Source organism: Equus asinus, chromosome 12 (genome assembly GCF_041296235.1).
Source record: "Equus asinus isolate D_3611 breed Donkey chromosome 12, EquAss-T2T_v2, whole genome shotgun sequence".
Classification (NCBI taxonomy): Eukaryota; Metazoa; Chordata; class Mammalia; order Perissodactyla; family Equidae; genus Equus; species Equus asinus.
In genome coordinates, this window is record NC_091801.1 from 23,749,922 (window position 1) to 23,768,145 (window position 18,224).

Consider the following 18,224-nt stretch of genomic DNA (forward strand, 5'->3'; position numbering starts at 1 on the left):
GCTTCATCACAAACACACACTGGGCTGATTAAAGCGCCAAGTGCTTTCCTTTCTTACCCTCTAAAATCCATATTCCATGACCATATTTGTTACAGGCTGAACTTTGTCCCCTCTCCCAAATTCATGTTGAAATCCTAAACCCCAGCACTGCAGAATGTGATGTTATTTGGAGATAGAATCTTTACAGAGACAATCTAGTTAAAATGAGGTCATTGGGGGGCCATCGTCCAGTACGGACTGGCGTCCTTATAAAAAGCCAAAATTTTGATATGAAGACACACAGAAAGGGAAGACGATGGGAAAAGACACACGGATGAGATGGCCGTCTACAAGCCAAGGAGACGCCTGGAAAAGATCCCTCCCTCACAGCCCTCAGATGGGACCCACCCTGCCGACACCTTGATTTCGGACTTCTGGCCGCCAGAACTGTGAGACAATCAGTTTCTGTTGTTTAAGCCACTCAGATTACAATACTTTGTTACGGCAGTCCTAGCAAACTAATACAACATTGTATAATAATCCTCGTTTTCACCCTCGAAATGCACATCACCTGCATAAATACCTCACCCATCGTATAGTGGCTGGTCACATGAAATAAACTTATGCTCTTTTTAGATGGTAAGTTTCCATAGGACAAGTCCCAAGAATAAATAACTTTGTGGCCACAGCCCCGGAAGAACCATCTACGATCACAGTCCTTAGTAAACGCTTTTATGATACTGATTGCAGAGGATGCTGAGTATCAGTGCTTCGACATAAATCTCCACCCGCTTCAGGGAAAGGCATAGAACAAGGTACGCATACCTTGGACCTGGGCAGCTCGCAATGCACACCTTGGCGCATGTGAAAGACTCCGGCCGTTTACTCAGTTCTTGTGAATGTGAATTCTCTGCAGCAGCGGTTCCTGGCACCTGGTATGTGGCTATTTTAATGCAAAATTAATTGTCAAACATAAGAAGACTGGAATCTTCTCCCTAGTGAGTCTCTCAGCCTCTGGCTAGTCGACCTCACTCTTGTCCTCAACGCTCTGTACTTTGTTAGCAATATTCAAATTACCGTGAATGATTTCAGTATCTCAAACCCAAAACACAACCCCTCTTAGTCAGCTTGCACCCACGTTTTGATTTGTTCTTACTGGCTTATTCCCACAACAGGAAGGATATTTCTAGAATTTGTGTTATATCTCCACTTTCATTGTCATCATCATAATTGTCATAAGATCACACTTGTATACATTTGACACCTGCTTCAGTTTTAAACTGACGTCAGGGCGTCAGTGACATTAAAAATTCTATCTTTAGTGTTGTATCAAGAAAGTCCTATGTGTGTTGTATCTATGATTTCTCATAAAACCTCTATGGACCAATATTTCATATTCTGAATAGTAACTTGATGAGTAAACTAAGTTATTCTGAGGCAGGAGGATGCAAAAAGAATACTCCTAGAGATTAACTTTGCTCTGAGGATGAGCTCGACGTGTGTGGGCAGTGAAGCCGCTGCCACCCTCCCATACACCCACGACTTCAACACCGCATTTCACTGAAGGTACACAGACAACCTATTCAAAAGTGTCTTCATTCATAGGGTATAAGGGATGTATTAATTTCCTAGGGTGGCCATAACAAAGTGCCACAAACTGCGTGGCTTAAAACAACAGAAACTTATTCTTTCACAGTTCTGGAGGTTAGAAGCCCGAAGTCCCGATGTCAGCAGGGCTGTGCTCCCTCCGCAACCCGGAGAGGAAGCCTTCCTCGCTCCCTCCTAGCTGCTGCCAGTTTGCTGGCCATCTTTGGCCTTCCTTCGTTGGAGGCTGCATGACTTCAGTCTCGGGCCTCGTGGTCACTGGCCTTCTCCCTGTGTGCCTCTGTGTCTTCACACGGCTATCTACTTACAAGGACACCAGCCATACTGAGTAGGGGCTCGCCCTACTCCAGTATGACTGCATCCCAACTAATTACATCTGCAATGATCCTATTTCCAAAACAGACAAATTCTGAGGTACTGGGGGTTAGGAGTTCAGCATATATTTTTTGAGAGGGACACAATTCAACCCAAAACAAGGGATAAGGTAAACTTGACACATTTAAGTTTTGAGGGCAACTCATAAGGCAGCATGTTTCTTTGTTTAATGAAGACAATCTTATTTACAAGAAAGTGCACAAAATGCATAGGTATAGTTTAAAGAATTAGAAAGCAATATCCACGTAACTCCCACTCAGGTCAAGAAACAGAACTTTGCTCGTAGCAGAGAAGCCCCCGGTGCCCCTCCTTCAGCGAAACCCTCCTCTAGCATTTCACACTGCATTTAGTTGTCCCATCTCCTTGTCTCCTCCAGTTTGTGACAGTTCCTTATTCTTTATCTTTTTGTCAAATGACTCTCCATTTTTGAAGAGTACTGGACACTTACGTTGTAGGATGGTCCTCAATTTGGGTTTCTCTGAGGTTTCCTAATGATTAGCTTCCATTTTTGGCAAGAATCCCACAGAACTGCGCCCTTCTCAGTGCATCCCATTAGTTGGCACATGATGGCCTCATGTCTTACTGGTCACCTGAGGAAGGTGATGTCAAGTTAACCAAGTCGGTATTTTTCCTTCTGTGATAGTGCCTTGTGGGGATACACTGAGACAAAGCACACGTCTTTTTTCTTGTCACGCTTTTGCCCACTGCATTTAGCTCTCACTAATGATTCCCATCGTTAATAATTACTGTGGTGTTGAATGATTTCCTGATGACATCATGCCTTCTACCTCTAGTAACTGGTATCCTCCTGTGAGGAAATGTGCTCCCTTGCCCCATTTATTTCTTCAATCATTTATTTACATCATGGATATTTTATTTCATGGTTTACAATCCATTGATAGCATTAGTTATTTTTTCAAATCGTCCCAGAGTTGGCCATCAAAAGCAACAAGTTGGCTCCTCCTGTGTCCTTTGTTATGCTCCCCCGGCCCCACCATTTTACGGACTCTTCCCTTTTTGGCATCACAAGGTGTTCCAGGCTCGTTTTCTGATTTTCCTGCCCCAGCCCTGAAATCAATCATTTCTCCAAGAAGCGCTAGTTCCCTTTATGAGAATGGTATTTAGAAACCAATAACTGAGCACTAGCTGTGCTCACCGGTCCCACGGTGTTTTTGCTTTTAGCCCCTCTCAGTAGACAAAGCATGTATGTATACTCATACGTTCTGCTTTCTGTATTTCTCATCCATCTGTACACAGAAAAGCCATGAGTTCTAACACTTCCAATTCCAATCCAACACCACAGGGTTCATTCTAGACTTTCCCAACTTTTATTTGTAACTACTTTCTCAATAATGAGAAGCTTTGCTTTCATTATGGATCTTTCATTGTCCACTATATATTTATTTGCTTAACATGCAAAAGGCATTTTTAGAATTGCTAAGCCACATCCCTTTACTAGCCGGAGTATATTTGTGTACAGTTCATCTTTAGCTTTACATTATACAGTCAAAAATCCCCTTTTCCAAAGTTGCTTTTTTTTCTTTTTTGTTGAGGAAGATTAGCCCTGAGCTAACTGCTGCCAACCCTCCTCTTTTTGTTGAGGAAGACTGGCCCTGAGCTAACATCTCTGACCATTTTCCTCTACTTTATATGTGGGACGCCTGCCACAGCATGGCTTGCCAAGCAGTGCCATGTCTGCACCCAGGATCCGAACTGGTGAACCCTGGGCCGACGAAGTGGAACGTGTGCACTTAACTGCTGCGTCACCGGGCCAGCCCTGGTTTTTTTGGACCCCTTCAGTGTGGTAATGTCACTCATTTGTAATTTAGGTAGGTTTGCTCAGTTTCTATTTCGTTTTGAGTTCCCTGCACACCATGGTTGATTTTAATTTCTTCTTTTTTGGAGTATGTGGAACATTACTAGAATTCTGAGAAAAGAGTTAAATAAAAATGTATCTGAGCGAGGTGTCACTTAGCCCAAATACCCCATTCCCAATCCTCCTTACTTTGCACTCTGGACTTACCCTCTGTAGGTAACCAGTCTCATTAATTTCTAGTTTATTCTTCCTGTGTTTCTTTTGCACAGATGGGCAGATATTTATTACATGAAGGAAGTTAAACCGTAGGCACTCTTGCACTTTGCTTTTCTCACTTAACAATATATCCTGGAAATCATGGCATGAGCTCACAGAGCTTTTCCTCATACTTTTCACCCCTGTGTAGGACTCCACCGTGTACCATAGTCTACTGAACTCTCTTATGTATAGATTTTAGATTACGTCCCATTATTTTGCATTTACAAGCAATGCTGCAGCGAGCAACCTTGTGCACACGTGCTTTTGCATTGTTGGAGGGATGATCAGGGCATTTTCCTAAAAGTGAGACTGCTGGGTCAACGAGTGAGTCTATTTGGTTTTATTAGGTATTGCCACGTTCCTCTCCAGAAAGGCAGTACCAGTCTGCACTTCCACCAGCAACAGGAGAGTGTTTCACCAATGGAATGTTGACAAACTTTTAACTTTCTTCTACCCTCACAGGTGAGAAATGGTTTATCAGTTTTAATTTGCATTTCTCTATGCTTGAATTTCTAAAATATATTTGAGAGACATTTCTATATCTTCTTTTCATTGACTTGTCTTCTTCCATTTTCTATGAGGATTTTGGTCTCATGTTCTTCAATTTTCGAGAGTTGGATTCACGGTTTTGTAAATCTAATGAATACTAAATATACACACTGGCACTTGAACGTTTCCCATCATGACTTGAACCAAGTGCCAATATCTAGTATACATCAATGCAAGGAGAAGCTTCCTACGGGCTTGGGATCTATTTTCATTTGAACACCAAAGCACATGTAAACCCTTTCTTCTAAGAAACACAAGTACGTTGGTTTGTCTATGTATAGTCAATCTTGTTTATTATGAAACAGGGTTATCTTTTTGTATTAATTTTTAGTTCAAACAGTCAAACCCTATGCTGCCAACCTCAGTACTGAGCTTAGATGGGGCTTTACTACATATGAGAGAATATTTAATATGTCCCAAAGCCAGATATAGATCACTTTTTGAGTGATTAGACACATTTCAGTATCATTTACATTCCTATCCTCTTGACTATTAGAAGATTCAACAGGGACTATTTTCCTGCTAACAGGCTATTTTAAAATTAAAAACAAACTGTGTATGAAGATCCAGTTTAGCTCCCACATATTGTTTGAATTGTGTGTCTAATTATATGCTACTCTTTCAAAAATTTCCTCAATTCAATTGTCTTAAATTCAGAAGACAAACAGTAACACTGACTTTTTGAAGATTACAACTTCGGAATGTTACATCTTGAGACATTAAAAGTTGTATTTATTTTTTTAGTGACTGATTTTCTAGCTCTTAAAACATGTCTACAGCTGCTACAAAAATTGATCAAAGATCAATTAGACTCAGACACAATATTAAAGATTCAATTACAGGTGCCAATGGTACATTATTTGTGATAGGGATAATAAAATGAGCACAGCGTAGAAACCAGACGGTAACGCTGCCTTGTCAGCTGACGTAAATCCCGTATATTCTTTCACGGGAGATGAGACTTGTAGAGAGAGTGGTGACAACTACAGAGACGTCCACTACTCGGCCCTGCTGCCCGAGACCAAGCAGATGACGGATGCTGCGGTAGGAGCTGTAATTTGAGAGCTCCATCTTTTCTTAGGGCATTAAAATACATGTGCTGGTTTGCTGTACCATTAGTTTCTCTTCTTATACTTGATTTATAAAAGAATTAAGGGAGACAGCATGGAAAATAAACATTAACCGTCTGGAAAAGTTAACAGCAGTTTAAAAACAACCATTTGCAAAGAGTCATCCTCTTCTCGGTATAGCGCAGACCAAGTCCTAGTTGTCTTAACTTTTCCTACGTCACTGAAGAGAGCGAGGAGTAAGATCAGTGAATTTGATATGACCGCTTTAAGGAAGAAAAAGTGTATAATAAAAATATTCAAGAAACTCGATTCCCTCTCACCCTTCCCTCTGCCCTCCAGGAGCTAGTCAAAGCCAAATTAAGATGCACTAGGTGATTTCCCACAAGTCGTGTCCAGGCTTTGACACAGCATTGCTGAATCTTCCGGGAAGACTGCAGAGAGTTGAAGTCAGCGAGTGAAGTGAAAGTGGTTAGTTTCATACTGAGAACTTATTATAAAGCTTTCTCATGGTTAAAATGTGCTTTTGTGCTGGCTGAGGAGTGGAAAATACTCACATCATCAGTAACAGAAAGAATTTTGGTATTGTGAAGAGTTGTCTCATATTTTCGCAAAATTTTTAAAAAGGGCAAGTGTTGAACATTCTGACCCTTTAAAAAAATATGCTTAAATACGTGTAAGAGCTGTGGATGGACCAAAAAAACACATCTTTAAAAAGTGATGTGGTCATAATAAAAAAAGGACACTTTTATACATAGGACTTTATTTTTGCACTGCTATAACAATTTCATTATAGACCAAGGGAGAGAAAGAAAAAAAAGGATAAAACCACCACACTGAGTAAATTACTAAAGCTTGTCTACTTTTTAACAGGATTTTCCATCTGGTAGGTTTATTGTCATATCCCTTTCAAAACAGACAAGATGCTTACCATATTTTAAAGATTATAGGTTGCCACTGAAAGAAAAATTTTACACAGTCACTGTACATCAAGGTTGAAAAACTGTCCTGCATGAAAAATATACTTAGAAATCATGTGGATAAAAGAAAAAGAAAACATTATTGTGTTTAAGGAAAGATTAAAGTCCTCATAACGTGCCATCTACGCGTAGCGTGGACATCCCTTCTTCTTGGAGTCACTCAGGTGTAGGCTGTTCCTGCGTGCACCCATTTCACTCATTATACTGTGTTTTTACCCAACAGTATTTGTTAAGGCAAACAAATCCTCTTCTGAACAGGTCTTAAAGAAATTGTGGACAAATAGCAAACTTTTGGCAGTAAAACAGGTTAACACATACATAGTCTTTAGTAATGTACATTAAGCATATTTTTCTTGAACTAGTGACAAGAAAAGATGAACATGCTCGTTAACAATGTCAAAAAGTTTAAAATTCAGTGTCCAAGCAATTCCTAACAATGCTTCTGTAGCTTTAAGCTCTAAATGGTATAGAATTTATGCAAATGCATTAAAGAATTCAAGCTTGGCAAATTACACCCAAGCAGGTTATTAAACTATATATACAGAAAGTAATGATAAATATAGAATTAAAAGAGTCCTTCTGTTTTTCCTTATAGCCTTGAAAATTGACAAACTTTCTGAGGACAGTTCTATAATATTAAACATTAGGTAACCACAGGTGTTGGGAAACCTAACTACACAAACCAATTTAAAATACTCAAGATGACTTTGTAGTGTTTAATACAATTCAGTTCGTAGGGAAGGGCACAAGACAACATTTAACAAAAATAATCACATCAATTGACCTAGAAATCAAATGCAAATAGATATGAATACAATCTCCAAAATCTGTCTTTTTAAGTGAACATTAACCATTTATTCAAAGTTATACAAGAATTCGAAGGATTAAAGTCTTCTGTGACATAAAGCCATTTCGAATAGTTTCATGTCTCAGCTGAGCAGGAGGAGAGGGTGAAGGAGTAAGTGAGTAGCCCCATGTGGGCAGCGAGACAGTAAAAACGGATTCAACAGCAGCCTCCCCCGGCCTGCTGTCCTCCCTGATTGCCTGCGTGTGTGGCATTAGTAGCAGCATGCTGAGGGCCAATTTTAATGCCATTTGCCTGAAATGAAAGAGAAAAAAAATACGTAACTGGATCCAATCAGATAGCATAGTTTAACTAAATTTTAAAAACGCATTTCTTTTTTTTTAACGAACTATATTGATTTATCCCCCCCCCCCCCCTTTTTGTTTGGTGCAGAAGGCTGGCCCTGCACTAACAGTGTGCTCATCCTCCTCTATTTTATCTGTGGGACGCTGCCGCCACATGCCTTGACAAGCAGTGCCTTGATCTGCGCCTGGGATGGCAACCCGTGAACCCTGGGCCGCCAAAGTGGAGTGTGCGTGCAAACCAACCACTGTGCCACTGGGCCGGCCCCCCGTGTAATTTTACCAAACAACTCAGAAAAATATGTATTAGACAGATTTTTCCAACGATTAAAACAGTATCTCGTAGGGGATGTTCCTTCCTTTTAAAAACAATACTGTGGAAGTACTTCTGAAAATAATTCTTTATCATACCAGGCACTGGGTAAACAGAAACTGGATAGCGCTGCTTTTCAGGGAATTCTCACAAAGGAGAAACTGTTTAAAACAATTGTTGCAAGTAATCTTTAAAGTATCAAAATAGGCAAAGGCTATGCTGCTTTAATGCGACGTAAAATCTTCTCTCTCGGCAGCATTTCTGTTCCATGTTGAATCAGCTGTACAGGCTAAGGGCACATGAGTGTTCTGTGTCATCAATAATTTCTATGATCCCCAAAGACAGGGCAGCTTGCCAAGAACCCACACACAGAGTAGTTCTTTCATTCATCAAACTCACACTTATGTCTTAACCCTCACTCCCTCAAGTGGATTTTACCTAAAAATACAACACTTTGAGAAAAGTAATACAGTAGCTTCAGAAATTAAGCTCTTAAGGAAACTTTACGTCACAGTAAATCTCAGATTTATAGCGCTTGGCAGTCGTTCTGCAACAGTAGTAGCCTTGGGGTTTCTGGCACTAGCTCAGTATTGACAGCAGCTGATGTGGTTTCTTTTCGCTCTTTTGACTCCTCTTTAATAAAAAGCATGCCCTATGGCTCATTGGTTTTGCCCCCTCTGGGCTGGTAGCAACTTCTTGAGGAATCAAGGAGTCAGGCTTGGCATTAGGCCAAATAAATTGCACGGCCTGTTGGCTCCTGACAGCACATTACAATCACAGCCGCACCAGGCACAGTAAAGCAGTCAGCTACTATATGAAACCAGACAGAAACAATGAACGTGCCCTTTGAAAGAGAGGCCCAATTACTGTTCAATTTATATGGCATTAGTCTGAATGGTGTCGCCTTTAAATTAACTCGAGATCTACTGCCACATAAGCCTTGAAGATAGGATTTAGAAATGATATTACTCCAAATTCAAAGAAATCAGAAAATCAAGTACTTTTTGGAAACATCAGGCAAAATGTTGTCTGTTTTAGCAAAGAATATTGAGGCAAATAATAAAGAGCCCTGTTCATGTGCAGGCCAAGAGAAACACGTGCAACGGCCTCCCAACCCAACGCTTTCTTAACGGTAATTCGGGAGGAATGAGGGTTTTTCTCTTGGAAGCAAAAAGTCTTAATAGAAAATGGCAAAATATTTACGTAGAAGTAAATAATATGTTTTACTCACATAAATGTTCTGAAACAAATAAGGATAAATGCATAGTGAGGATTTAGGTCAAAATGATGACTTCCGATAAATACTCTGAATTACATGCTTCAAAGCTTTACATTTTATCCTAATCATGTTGATCAAAACTGGCTCAAAATAGTTTTACAAAAAAACCCAAAAAAACAAAAAAAAACCCACCAGCGCCAATTACCAATTACATGTATTAATTTAGTCTCCTGAAAACATGCTATGCTATACTGGGAGTAATTTCCAAATTGGGTATTTCCCTCTTTCATACCAGACAAGAGAGAGAACATCTTGCATTAGTAACACAGTACATGCATTTACACACTAGAAATCATTCCCCAAAGCAGATGACACCATATGGATGTGTGGATGAAAATGGAGGTTGTTCTTTCTTTGGAGGATTTATATTATTTTGCATTGCTGGCAATAAATGGATAGGGTCACTTTAATCTGTTTTCACAGATAAAGTGATGCTCTACTAAAACATAAACATTTAACTATTATACAACATATAAAAAATTTTCAGTTGAACGGTTATAAACTAATGTGGTAACTGCCATCATAGATCCATTTTAGGAATTAAAAAAATACAAAATAATGACTGCAATTAGTAATTAAAATTCAATTCTAAATTAATATTAGCCAATAATATTAATATGTACATACCTCGTTATTAATGTCAAAGACTCCTTCTTGGATTTTTTCATAAATCTCTTTTGCTGTATTAATAAACGCCTGAAATACAAGGCAGAGAAATTGGTTCAAATTATTTTAAAACCAAAACGATGCAAGAACATTATACAAAAGCTCTATAGAATATCATAACGTTCAACATAAGAAAATCAACCAATGTGATACACCATATTAATAAAGGATAAAAACCACACAATCATTTCAACAGATGCAGAAAAAGCATTTGACAAAATCCAACATTTCACCACAAAAATACTCAATAAAGTAGGACTAGAAGGCAACTTCCTCAACCTGATAAACAGCATCCAAGAAAAAACCACAGCTAACATCATACCCAGTGGTGAAGACTGAAAACTTTCCCCCTAAGATCAAGACCAAGGGAAAGATTTATGTGAATGCTTATTAGCATTATTAGCGCCAATAGCCAAAAAGTGGAAACAACACAAATGTTCATCAAGTGAATGAAAACCAAAACATGGCACAACCATATAATGGAATATTATTCAGCCATAAAAAAAATGAAGTACCAATTCATGCTACAGTGTGGATGAACCATGAAAACATTATGCTAGGTAAAAGTCAGACATAGAAGACCACATATAGTACAATTCCATTTATAGTCGCGTGCCCCATAACGATGTTTCAGTCAATGACAAACTGCATATATGACGGTGGTCCCACGAGATCAGTACCAAACAGCCTAGGTGTGTTGTAGGCTATACCACGCAGGTTTGTGTAGATACACTCTATGATGTTTGCACAATGATGAAATCACCTAACGACACATTTCTCAGAACGAATCCCCCTGGTTAAGCAATGCATGACTGTATAGGAAGTGTCCTGAAGAGGTCAATCCATAGAGAGAAATAGTAGATTACTGGTTGCCAGGGGCTAGGGGAAGGGGGGAATGGAACGTGACAGCGTATGAGTCTGGAGTTTCTCTTTGGGGTGATGAAAATGTTCTGGAATCAGATAACGGTGATGGTCGCAGAACTTTGTGACTATACTAAAACCCAGTGAACTGCAGCCTTTAAAAGGGCAAATTTTATGGTATGTGAATTATATCTCAAAAGAAAAATTCATGATGGGTGGGAGATAACATAACGTGAGAACATGCATTAGAAAACCTTGTCAACTAGATAAACGGCATAAACTTCCATATTGACAGTGGCTTACTTTTGGAGGCCACTGTGCCACACAGGATCCTTTTAGCCAGGACAATGTATTATTTAATACACAGTTTAAGAGAGAAAGAACCAAAGGATGCTTATGATAAAGAGATAAAAGGCAGCTCAACTTCTATGCCATGTTGAATAAAGTCTCACCCTTTTCCCATACAGCACTGACAAAAAATTAATGTTAGAACACTGTGACCAAACGAAGTCCCTGAATACCAAAATTAATACACAGGCATTTGATATTTATGTAAATTAAGATATTTTATACAAATATTGCCAATGCTACAGAAGGTGTATATAAACTCAGGTGCTAGACTATCAGATTTGAGAGATCACAGATAAAAGCATTAATATTATAAGTCAGGTCCTCTTCAATTAGCATTCTATGAAAATTCATAAAAGAAAGCTATCTACCACTGATACAGACAATTCAACATTTGTAAAGTAAACAGGGTTTATGGAGAGGAACAAATCATACCTTTCGTCTTTTCTACACTGGAAACATTTGACTGCTGAACTTGCCACCAGAGCTTTTGTTTCCTAATTAACAGGACTGATATGTTTTCACCTTTAAAGGCCTTACAGCTCCCCAGAGTAATCAATCTACTGCAGCTCAATTACCGCACCAAGAACACACCAGTCAGGGAAGGAGACGTGAACGGTGCAGCAGGAGCACAGAGATATGAATATGCATAAACTCTAAGTGGCTGATCGAATCATCAGAGAGGGTCATGAGAATTTGCAGCAAAATAATGAGAAGAATTAATCACTGCAGATTCGCAAGGCACTTAGGAAGCAAGTGTGCTTTTCATGTGTGTGTGCTGGAGTTAAAGTGAAAGAGAAATTGGCTTTCAGCCAACTCTGAATTGATTCACATTCCTCAAAATTGAAGTTATCCTTACAAACAAGAAAAAACAACTTTATTTCCAATAACATGTCAATTATGATGATGGACTTAGAAACCAGGCTAACTAAATACTGAAGTCAACAAATTCATAAACTTAAGGGGCTGGAATTCCTTACAGGGGCACCCACATGGGTACATTTCACGAGAACGTTAGACAGAACTACTCCCATAAGTGAGTTACAACTTTATATAAATAAGCATTCATATTATATGTCATTATTAAATATACCAATTTATGTAATAAATCGACTTTTTGCTAATTTGTTGATGAATCACTTTAAAAATTGGCATAAGAAAGTTATGTTATATAAAATTGTCCAAGTCACTATTAATTTTATTACTTAAATAGTACTTCATATTTTATTAAGCACCTTTAAGAACAGTTGTACCCAATGGACTTAAGAGGTATTTTATATTGTAAAGACATGCAATTAATTTCATTACAATTGAAATATAACAAATGGTTACATTTTCTCTTATAATTCCTACCATCTCAACGATATAGTCTTTGGACAATGCTACACTTAGTTGTCATCCAACTTTCTGATTACATATTAAAGACAATGAAATAAAATATTTTCCACTCCTCTTACCATATTATAGAGAGGATACTATACAAATGATTGTTTTATCTACACCATAGCAAAAAAATTAATATTTAATGTATATTAAGTAATTAATAATCAATTTTAAGAAACCCTCAGTTTAAAACCTAATGTGACAAATGTAGACATTAGTACACCTGCTTTAAAAACGTGTAGCTATGGACTGAAATTGCTGAGTACTCAAATATAATGAAACATTAGCCAAATAATGTTAAAAGGCTTATTAGGGATCAAATGAAACGTCTAAGATAAGAGCCTTGGGTGTCACAGACGACACCTGTCCACTAAAGCCACAAAGCATTTCAAGAACTTTGAAAGACGTATCTGTTAAAATATTTGGCTAGAATTTTCTTTAATCGCTCATTTCACTCTAGTCTCTAAAAATCAATCCCCATATATATTTTTCAAGGTAGAGAGGCAACAATCTGAAATACCTCTAGAACACAGAAAAAAATGAGGAAATCAGCAACAAATTAACTACATAGATACTACAAAGCTTTTACACTAAAGCTCATGCTTTAATAGGACAGTTTCAACTCGAAATTCCTTCCAATTTCAGACATAATTTTAACGAGTTTTACTTTTTCTGTTTTCTAGGCTATAGAAGTGAATCATGAGGAGGAGGAAGGAGAGCGCATGTGTGAGGGGTGTGTCCGTGTGAGCGATAAGTGGGATGGGTGGGCATGTGCAGTGCGCAAGAGGCAATGGGGGCAGCAGCTGTGGGAGCAGCAGACTTGTGCAGACATCTCACAGCTCCTGATGGCAGAGTGCAAGTGTTAATGACGATGGTCCAACTCATCAAGGAGAGAGGGGCTCTGTATCTGCCGTTTAACATAATCTAAAATACATTTCGGAAATGCTTCCATCATCATTCTTACAAGTTTTGATGTTTACCAGGGTAAGATTTTGTAACCTCGGAAATTATCTGGAATAGTTATTTCCTTAATATCAGAAAAATGAATCAAGCCGATGGTATACTTACAGAAAATTTTTAGCATTAGTTAATACAATATATATGTATATATTTTAAGCTTAATTTTTATTTTATTTTATTTTATTTTTGAGGAACATTAGCCCTGAGCTAACATCCACCACCAATCCTCTTCTTTTGGCTGAGGAAGACTGGCCCTGAGCTAACATCCATGCCCATCTTCCTCTACTTTATATGTGGGACGCCTGCCACAGCATGGCTTGACAAGGGTGCATAGGTCCACACCAGGATCCAAATCGGCGAGCCCTGGGCTGCCAAAGCAGAACGTGCGAACTTAACCACTGTGCCACCAGGCTGGCCCTAATACTATATATATATATATATATATATATATATATTTTAAATACAATATTTTTTAAAACATGCCATCCTAAAGATCATTGCAGATTTTGTGGCACATAAGTTAGAACTACAAGTAGGAACATTATATTCATCTCTACATTTCAAATATAGTCAAATCTGAATATTAATAACAGGTTATAGAATAGGAAAAAAATTTGCTGAGAACTGATGTCAAAGGATTTCATTATTAGCGCTGTGAAACAAACACCATCTAGGCAGGTGCACGATTACAACGTATAAACAGATTTCCCAGCAGCCAACCTAACTTGGTGAGCCTCTTGCTTTCCCACGCAGCGCTCCACTCCAGTGTCAGCGGCCTGACTCCCTCATTTTACCATTAGCTCCCCGCTCCACTCTGCCCTACTTTGATTAATTGCCATGTTCAGTCCTTTACCTTCATTAGCCATTAATTGCCTTCCACCTCAGACACTCATCTTTCAACTCTCGGCAGTAGTTATCTGAATGGTCCTGATAATACCTAAACTTAAGTGAATCTTCAGGGACTTCTATAGCACAAATTAAAATAAACATAACCACGAAGAACTATAAATGCATTGTAATTCAAATAAACGGTCAGCAAACACACACGCCGGTGTATCCTACCTATCATGTCTCGTTTACCCAAGGGCACCTATTAAATCGCTACCACAGATTTGGTACTTAGATTTCCTCTAAGTACTAAGTAAGATACAGGAACAGGAGGGTATAGTTCTTTCTGTTGCTGAACTAACACAATTTGGTTGGAGGAATCTAAGCACAAAGGCTTAAATCTCCGTAAGATGCAGGAAAAATAAACTCGGTGCACTGATTGACAGAGGGAGACGGTGTGCAGGGCAGGACTGAGGCAGGTCTGGCTGCAGGCCGGAAACAACATGCGAAGAGGGCCTTCACAGCTGATGAGAGTGGACAGAGGCAAAGCGAAACAGGCAGTAATATTTTATTCTTATTATGGCCTAACAGTTTTTAAGGCAAAATACTGAAATTCTCTGCCTACAACGTTTACGTTATTTCCTTATGTAATATGCTGCCACCTGGTGGCAAGATAAAAATGACAGCATTTGTTAGGTAAGAATTGAAAATGACAAAGTATCTTAGTTTCATCTGGACACCTTGCTCAGATGCTAGAGAGCAAAGCGCGCTGTAAAATAAGTGGCACTAGTTTTCCCTTAGAGCTGGGAAACACCAGTAACTGGAATGCTGTTTACTTTTCTTCTCAATTGCTAATCGATGCCATGGTCATTACAGGTGCCCAATTGCTGAGGCTACTAATAACCAGTATTTACTAAGTACTTACTATGGGCCAGTCACAATGCTAAGTGATTTACATAGGTTTTCATTATTTCTGAAAAGAAATTCAAAATATGTATAAAAATAAGAAAATTAATTTTAATCTTTCTTTCATTTGCTTTCAAGAAAATTTATGTTTGTGGGATGCAGTTATACCTATAAGATTAGCAGAATGGCTAAGGGTGGGGCTCTAGAATCAGACTGTCCAGGCTCAAACCCCAGTGCCACCTCTTATTAGACGTGTTGCTCTGGACCAGCTGCTTAACCTCTCTGTGAAATGAGGGTACTAATGGTGCCTACTTCACAGAATTGTGGGGTGCATGAAAGTAAAGCACTGAGAACACTGCTCGGCACGTACAAGTCCTCAGTGCAAGTTAGCTTTCATGGTCATGAGTGTACGCACGCAGTGACGTGGTGAGCAACAGAACAAGGTGCAGGTGCTAACTGTGAATGTGCCCTGAAACGTACAGACTAAAGGAGAGGAACAGTGACTGATGCTCTTTGGTGAATTAAAATATCTTAATAAATAAAACTAAACCGTAAAAAAGTAAATTAGCAACACATAATGTGTACAGAAAACCCTAAAGAATAAAATATATTGAGACTTAAATATTATGCAAAGATAGGAAAGTCTTGGGGCCAGCCCCATGGCCCAGTGGTTAAGTTCGCAGGCTCCACTTCGGCGGCCCAGGATTTTGCTGGTTCGGATCCTGGGCGCGGACATGGTACCGCTCGTCAGGCCACGTTGAGGCGGCGTCCCACATGCCACAACCAGAAGGACCCACAACTAAAACATACAACTATGTGCTGGGGGGTTTGGGGAGCATGAAAAAATAAAAGATAGGAAAGTCTCACGAAAAGAACATTAGACTAGAATTCCAGATTAAGCAGTTTAAATACAAAACTCCTTGAAATTCTGTGACTTTAAAATGTCTGATTCCATCTGATTTAGCTTCAGTATAAGAGTACTCATACACACACGATCCAATACAGTGTCTTTCAAATTGTACTTCATGGAAATCCTGCAGGACCACCTCTGGGGGACGAGGTAGGAAACAGGGAGAGCCCGGCGGAGGGAGAACCATTTCCTCCTCTCTCCCCCTCATTTTGCACGGTACCCCCAATTCCAAAGTAGAGCCGTTCTGCTTTTCTTTCCTTCATACAGAGTTTCCTATGTTTCATTAGAAGAAGGAGGGCCTCTGAAATCTAGCCATCTATAATTTCATAGACAGGACTGAGCTGCAAAAGGAGAAACGACCTGTCCAAAACCACGCACAACTGTAGCAGAAGCAGGAGCGGCAGGATTAACATTCTACCCACCACATTCATCTTCCTTTTATTAGGATCACTTATCTTTAACACAACTCAAAGGAATTTTCATTTATTTTGTTCATGTTGCAGTTAAAATTGAACATAAAAAGCACACACTTCTTACATCCTTCAAAAAGCTTCCAGCTAGAAATTATTTTTGATTTCTAGGATTATTTTTGGAAGTACATAATATGTGTGATTATTTACATCCTTTGTGTCCTTCCTTCCCTTTACAAAAGTTAACATCACCTGAATGCTTATTAAGAAGGAAAGGAGGTGGCCTAAACAAACGGTGATCAATTTTACCAGGGAAATTAAACAAGGAAGAAACCAGAACTTTAGATGAGAAAGGTTTGGGGATTACACAGTATTTAAGAATTTCCTGTTCCTACTTTCTGTCAGAGGTAACACACAGATATGTCTAATTCCTTAGTAATTTAGTTCTTCCATTCAACAATCATGTACTGAGTACTTGATTTGTACCAGGCACTGAGCATACTCAGGTAAATATGAATGTCTTTAACTCAAGGATGTGGTAGCATGAAAACTTCTACAAAGTTGTTGAGAGGAATAATGTGGCATGAGCACGTCTGCCGATAAAAAACTGTCAAGAGAGAAGGCCCTGTGAGTGCGGGCCTGAAGCATAAGCAAGCGCCTACTCATTTATTAGGAAAATTAAGGGGAGGAAACAGCATTGTGGACAGAGGGACAGATTTTAAGCTCAGTTACACTGGAAGCTGGGGACAGGCAGGCATGTGAGGTGAGGTTAGAAAGGCGGCCCAAGAGACATCAAAGAGCCCTGAAAAGGTGGGAAGCAGGTGGGGAACAAAATCAGAGGAGAGTTTAGAGGATGAATTATAAGGAGGCAAGGCTGGCAAGAGGGAGGCCAGTAAGGAGTCTACAGCAATAATCCAGGTAAGACATGAAGGCCTGGAACAGCCTGGCGGTGTAATGGTTAAATTTGTGCGCTCCATTTCAGAAGCCCGAGGTTCACAGGTTTGCATCCCTGGTGTGGACCCACACACACAGTGCTCACCGAGCCACGCTGTGCAGGCATCCCCCATGCAAAATAGAGGAAGACTGGCACAGATGTTAGCTCAGAGCCAATCTCCCTCACCAACAAAAGAAAAAAAAAAAAAGAAAAAAAAAGAAATAAGGCCTGACAAATTAAAACAGCGGCAATAAGAATGGAAAACAAAGATCAAACTTAATATCTGCTTTGGAGAAATTAACAGGGCTTGGTAAATAATAGGGTGAGAGTGGTAAGTTTAAGGATGACTCTACTTTTGGCTTAGGTGACTGAAGTATGCTGTGAATTGAGATAAATAAAAAAGGAAAATCAGGTTTCAAGGAGGGAATGAAGAGTTTCTTTTAGACACATGGAATTCTAATGCTTAAGTCGCATGCATCTTGGTAGTTGGTGATCTATATAATTGTGCACCTATATGTGGATATACACTATAGACAAATGTGCAAGTGTGTTGAGTGAGTGATATGCATGTATCAGCACGATCTTCTTTTGTGATGTTTAGCTACCCTGAAGTAGAGAAAATGGAGGCAACTTTCAAAGTTACTTTGGTTT

General features: G+C 39.2%; 1 protein-coding gene across 1 annotated transcript in view; it reads right to left on the reverse strand.

Annotated features, from left to right (window-relative positions):
- Nucleotides 1-6,395: 6,395 nt before the first annotated feature.
- Nucleotides 6,396-18,224, reverse strand: part of RAB2A (RAB2A, member RAS oncogene family) — a 95,896-nt gene continuing 84,067 nt past the window's right edge. Inside the window, exons 7-8 of the mRNA XM_044780192.2 lie at nt 9,995-10,063; nt 6,396-7,728 (exon numbers count right to left, since the gene is read on the reverse strand). Coding sequence (XP_044636127.1) covers nt 7,633-7,728; nt 9,995-10,063 — 165 coding nt within the window. The 3' untranslated portion in view covers nt 6,396-7,632. The remainder of the gene's footprint in view (nt 7,729-9,994; nt 10,064-18,224) is intronic.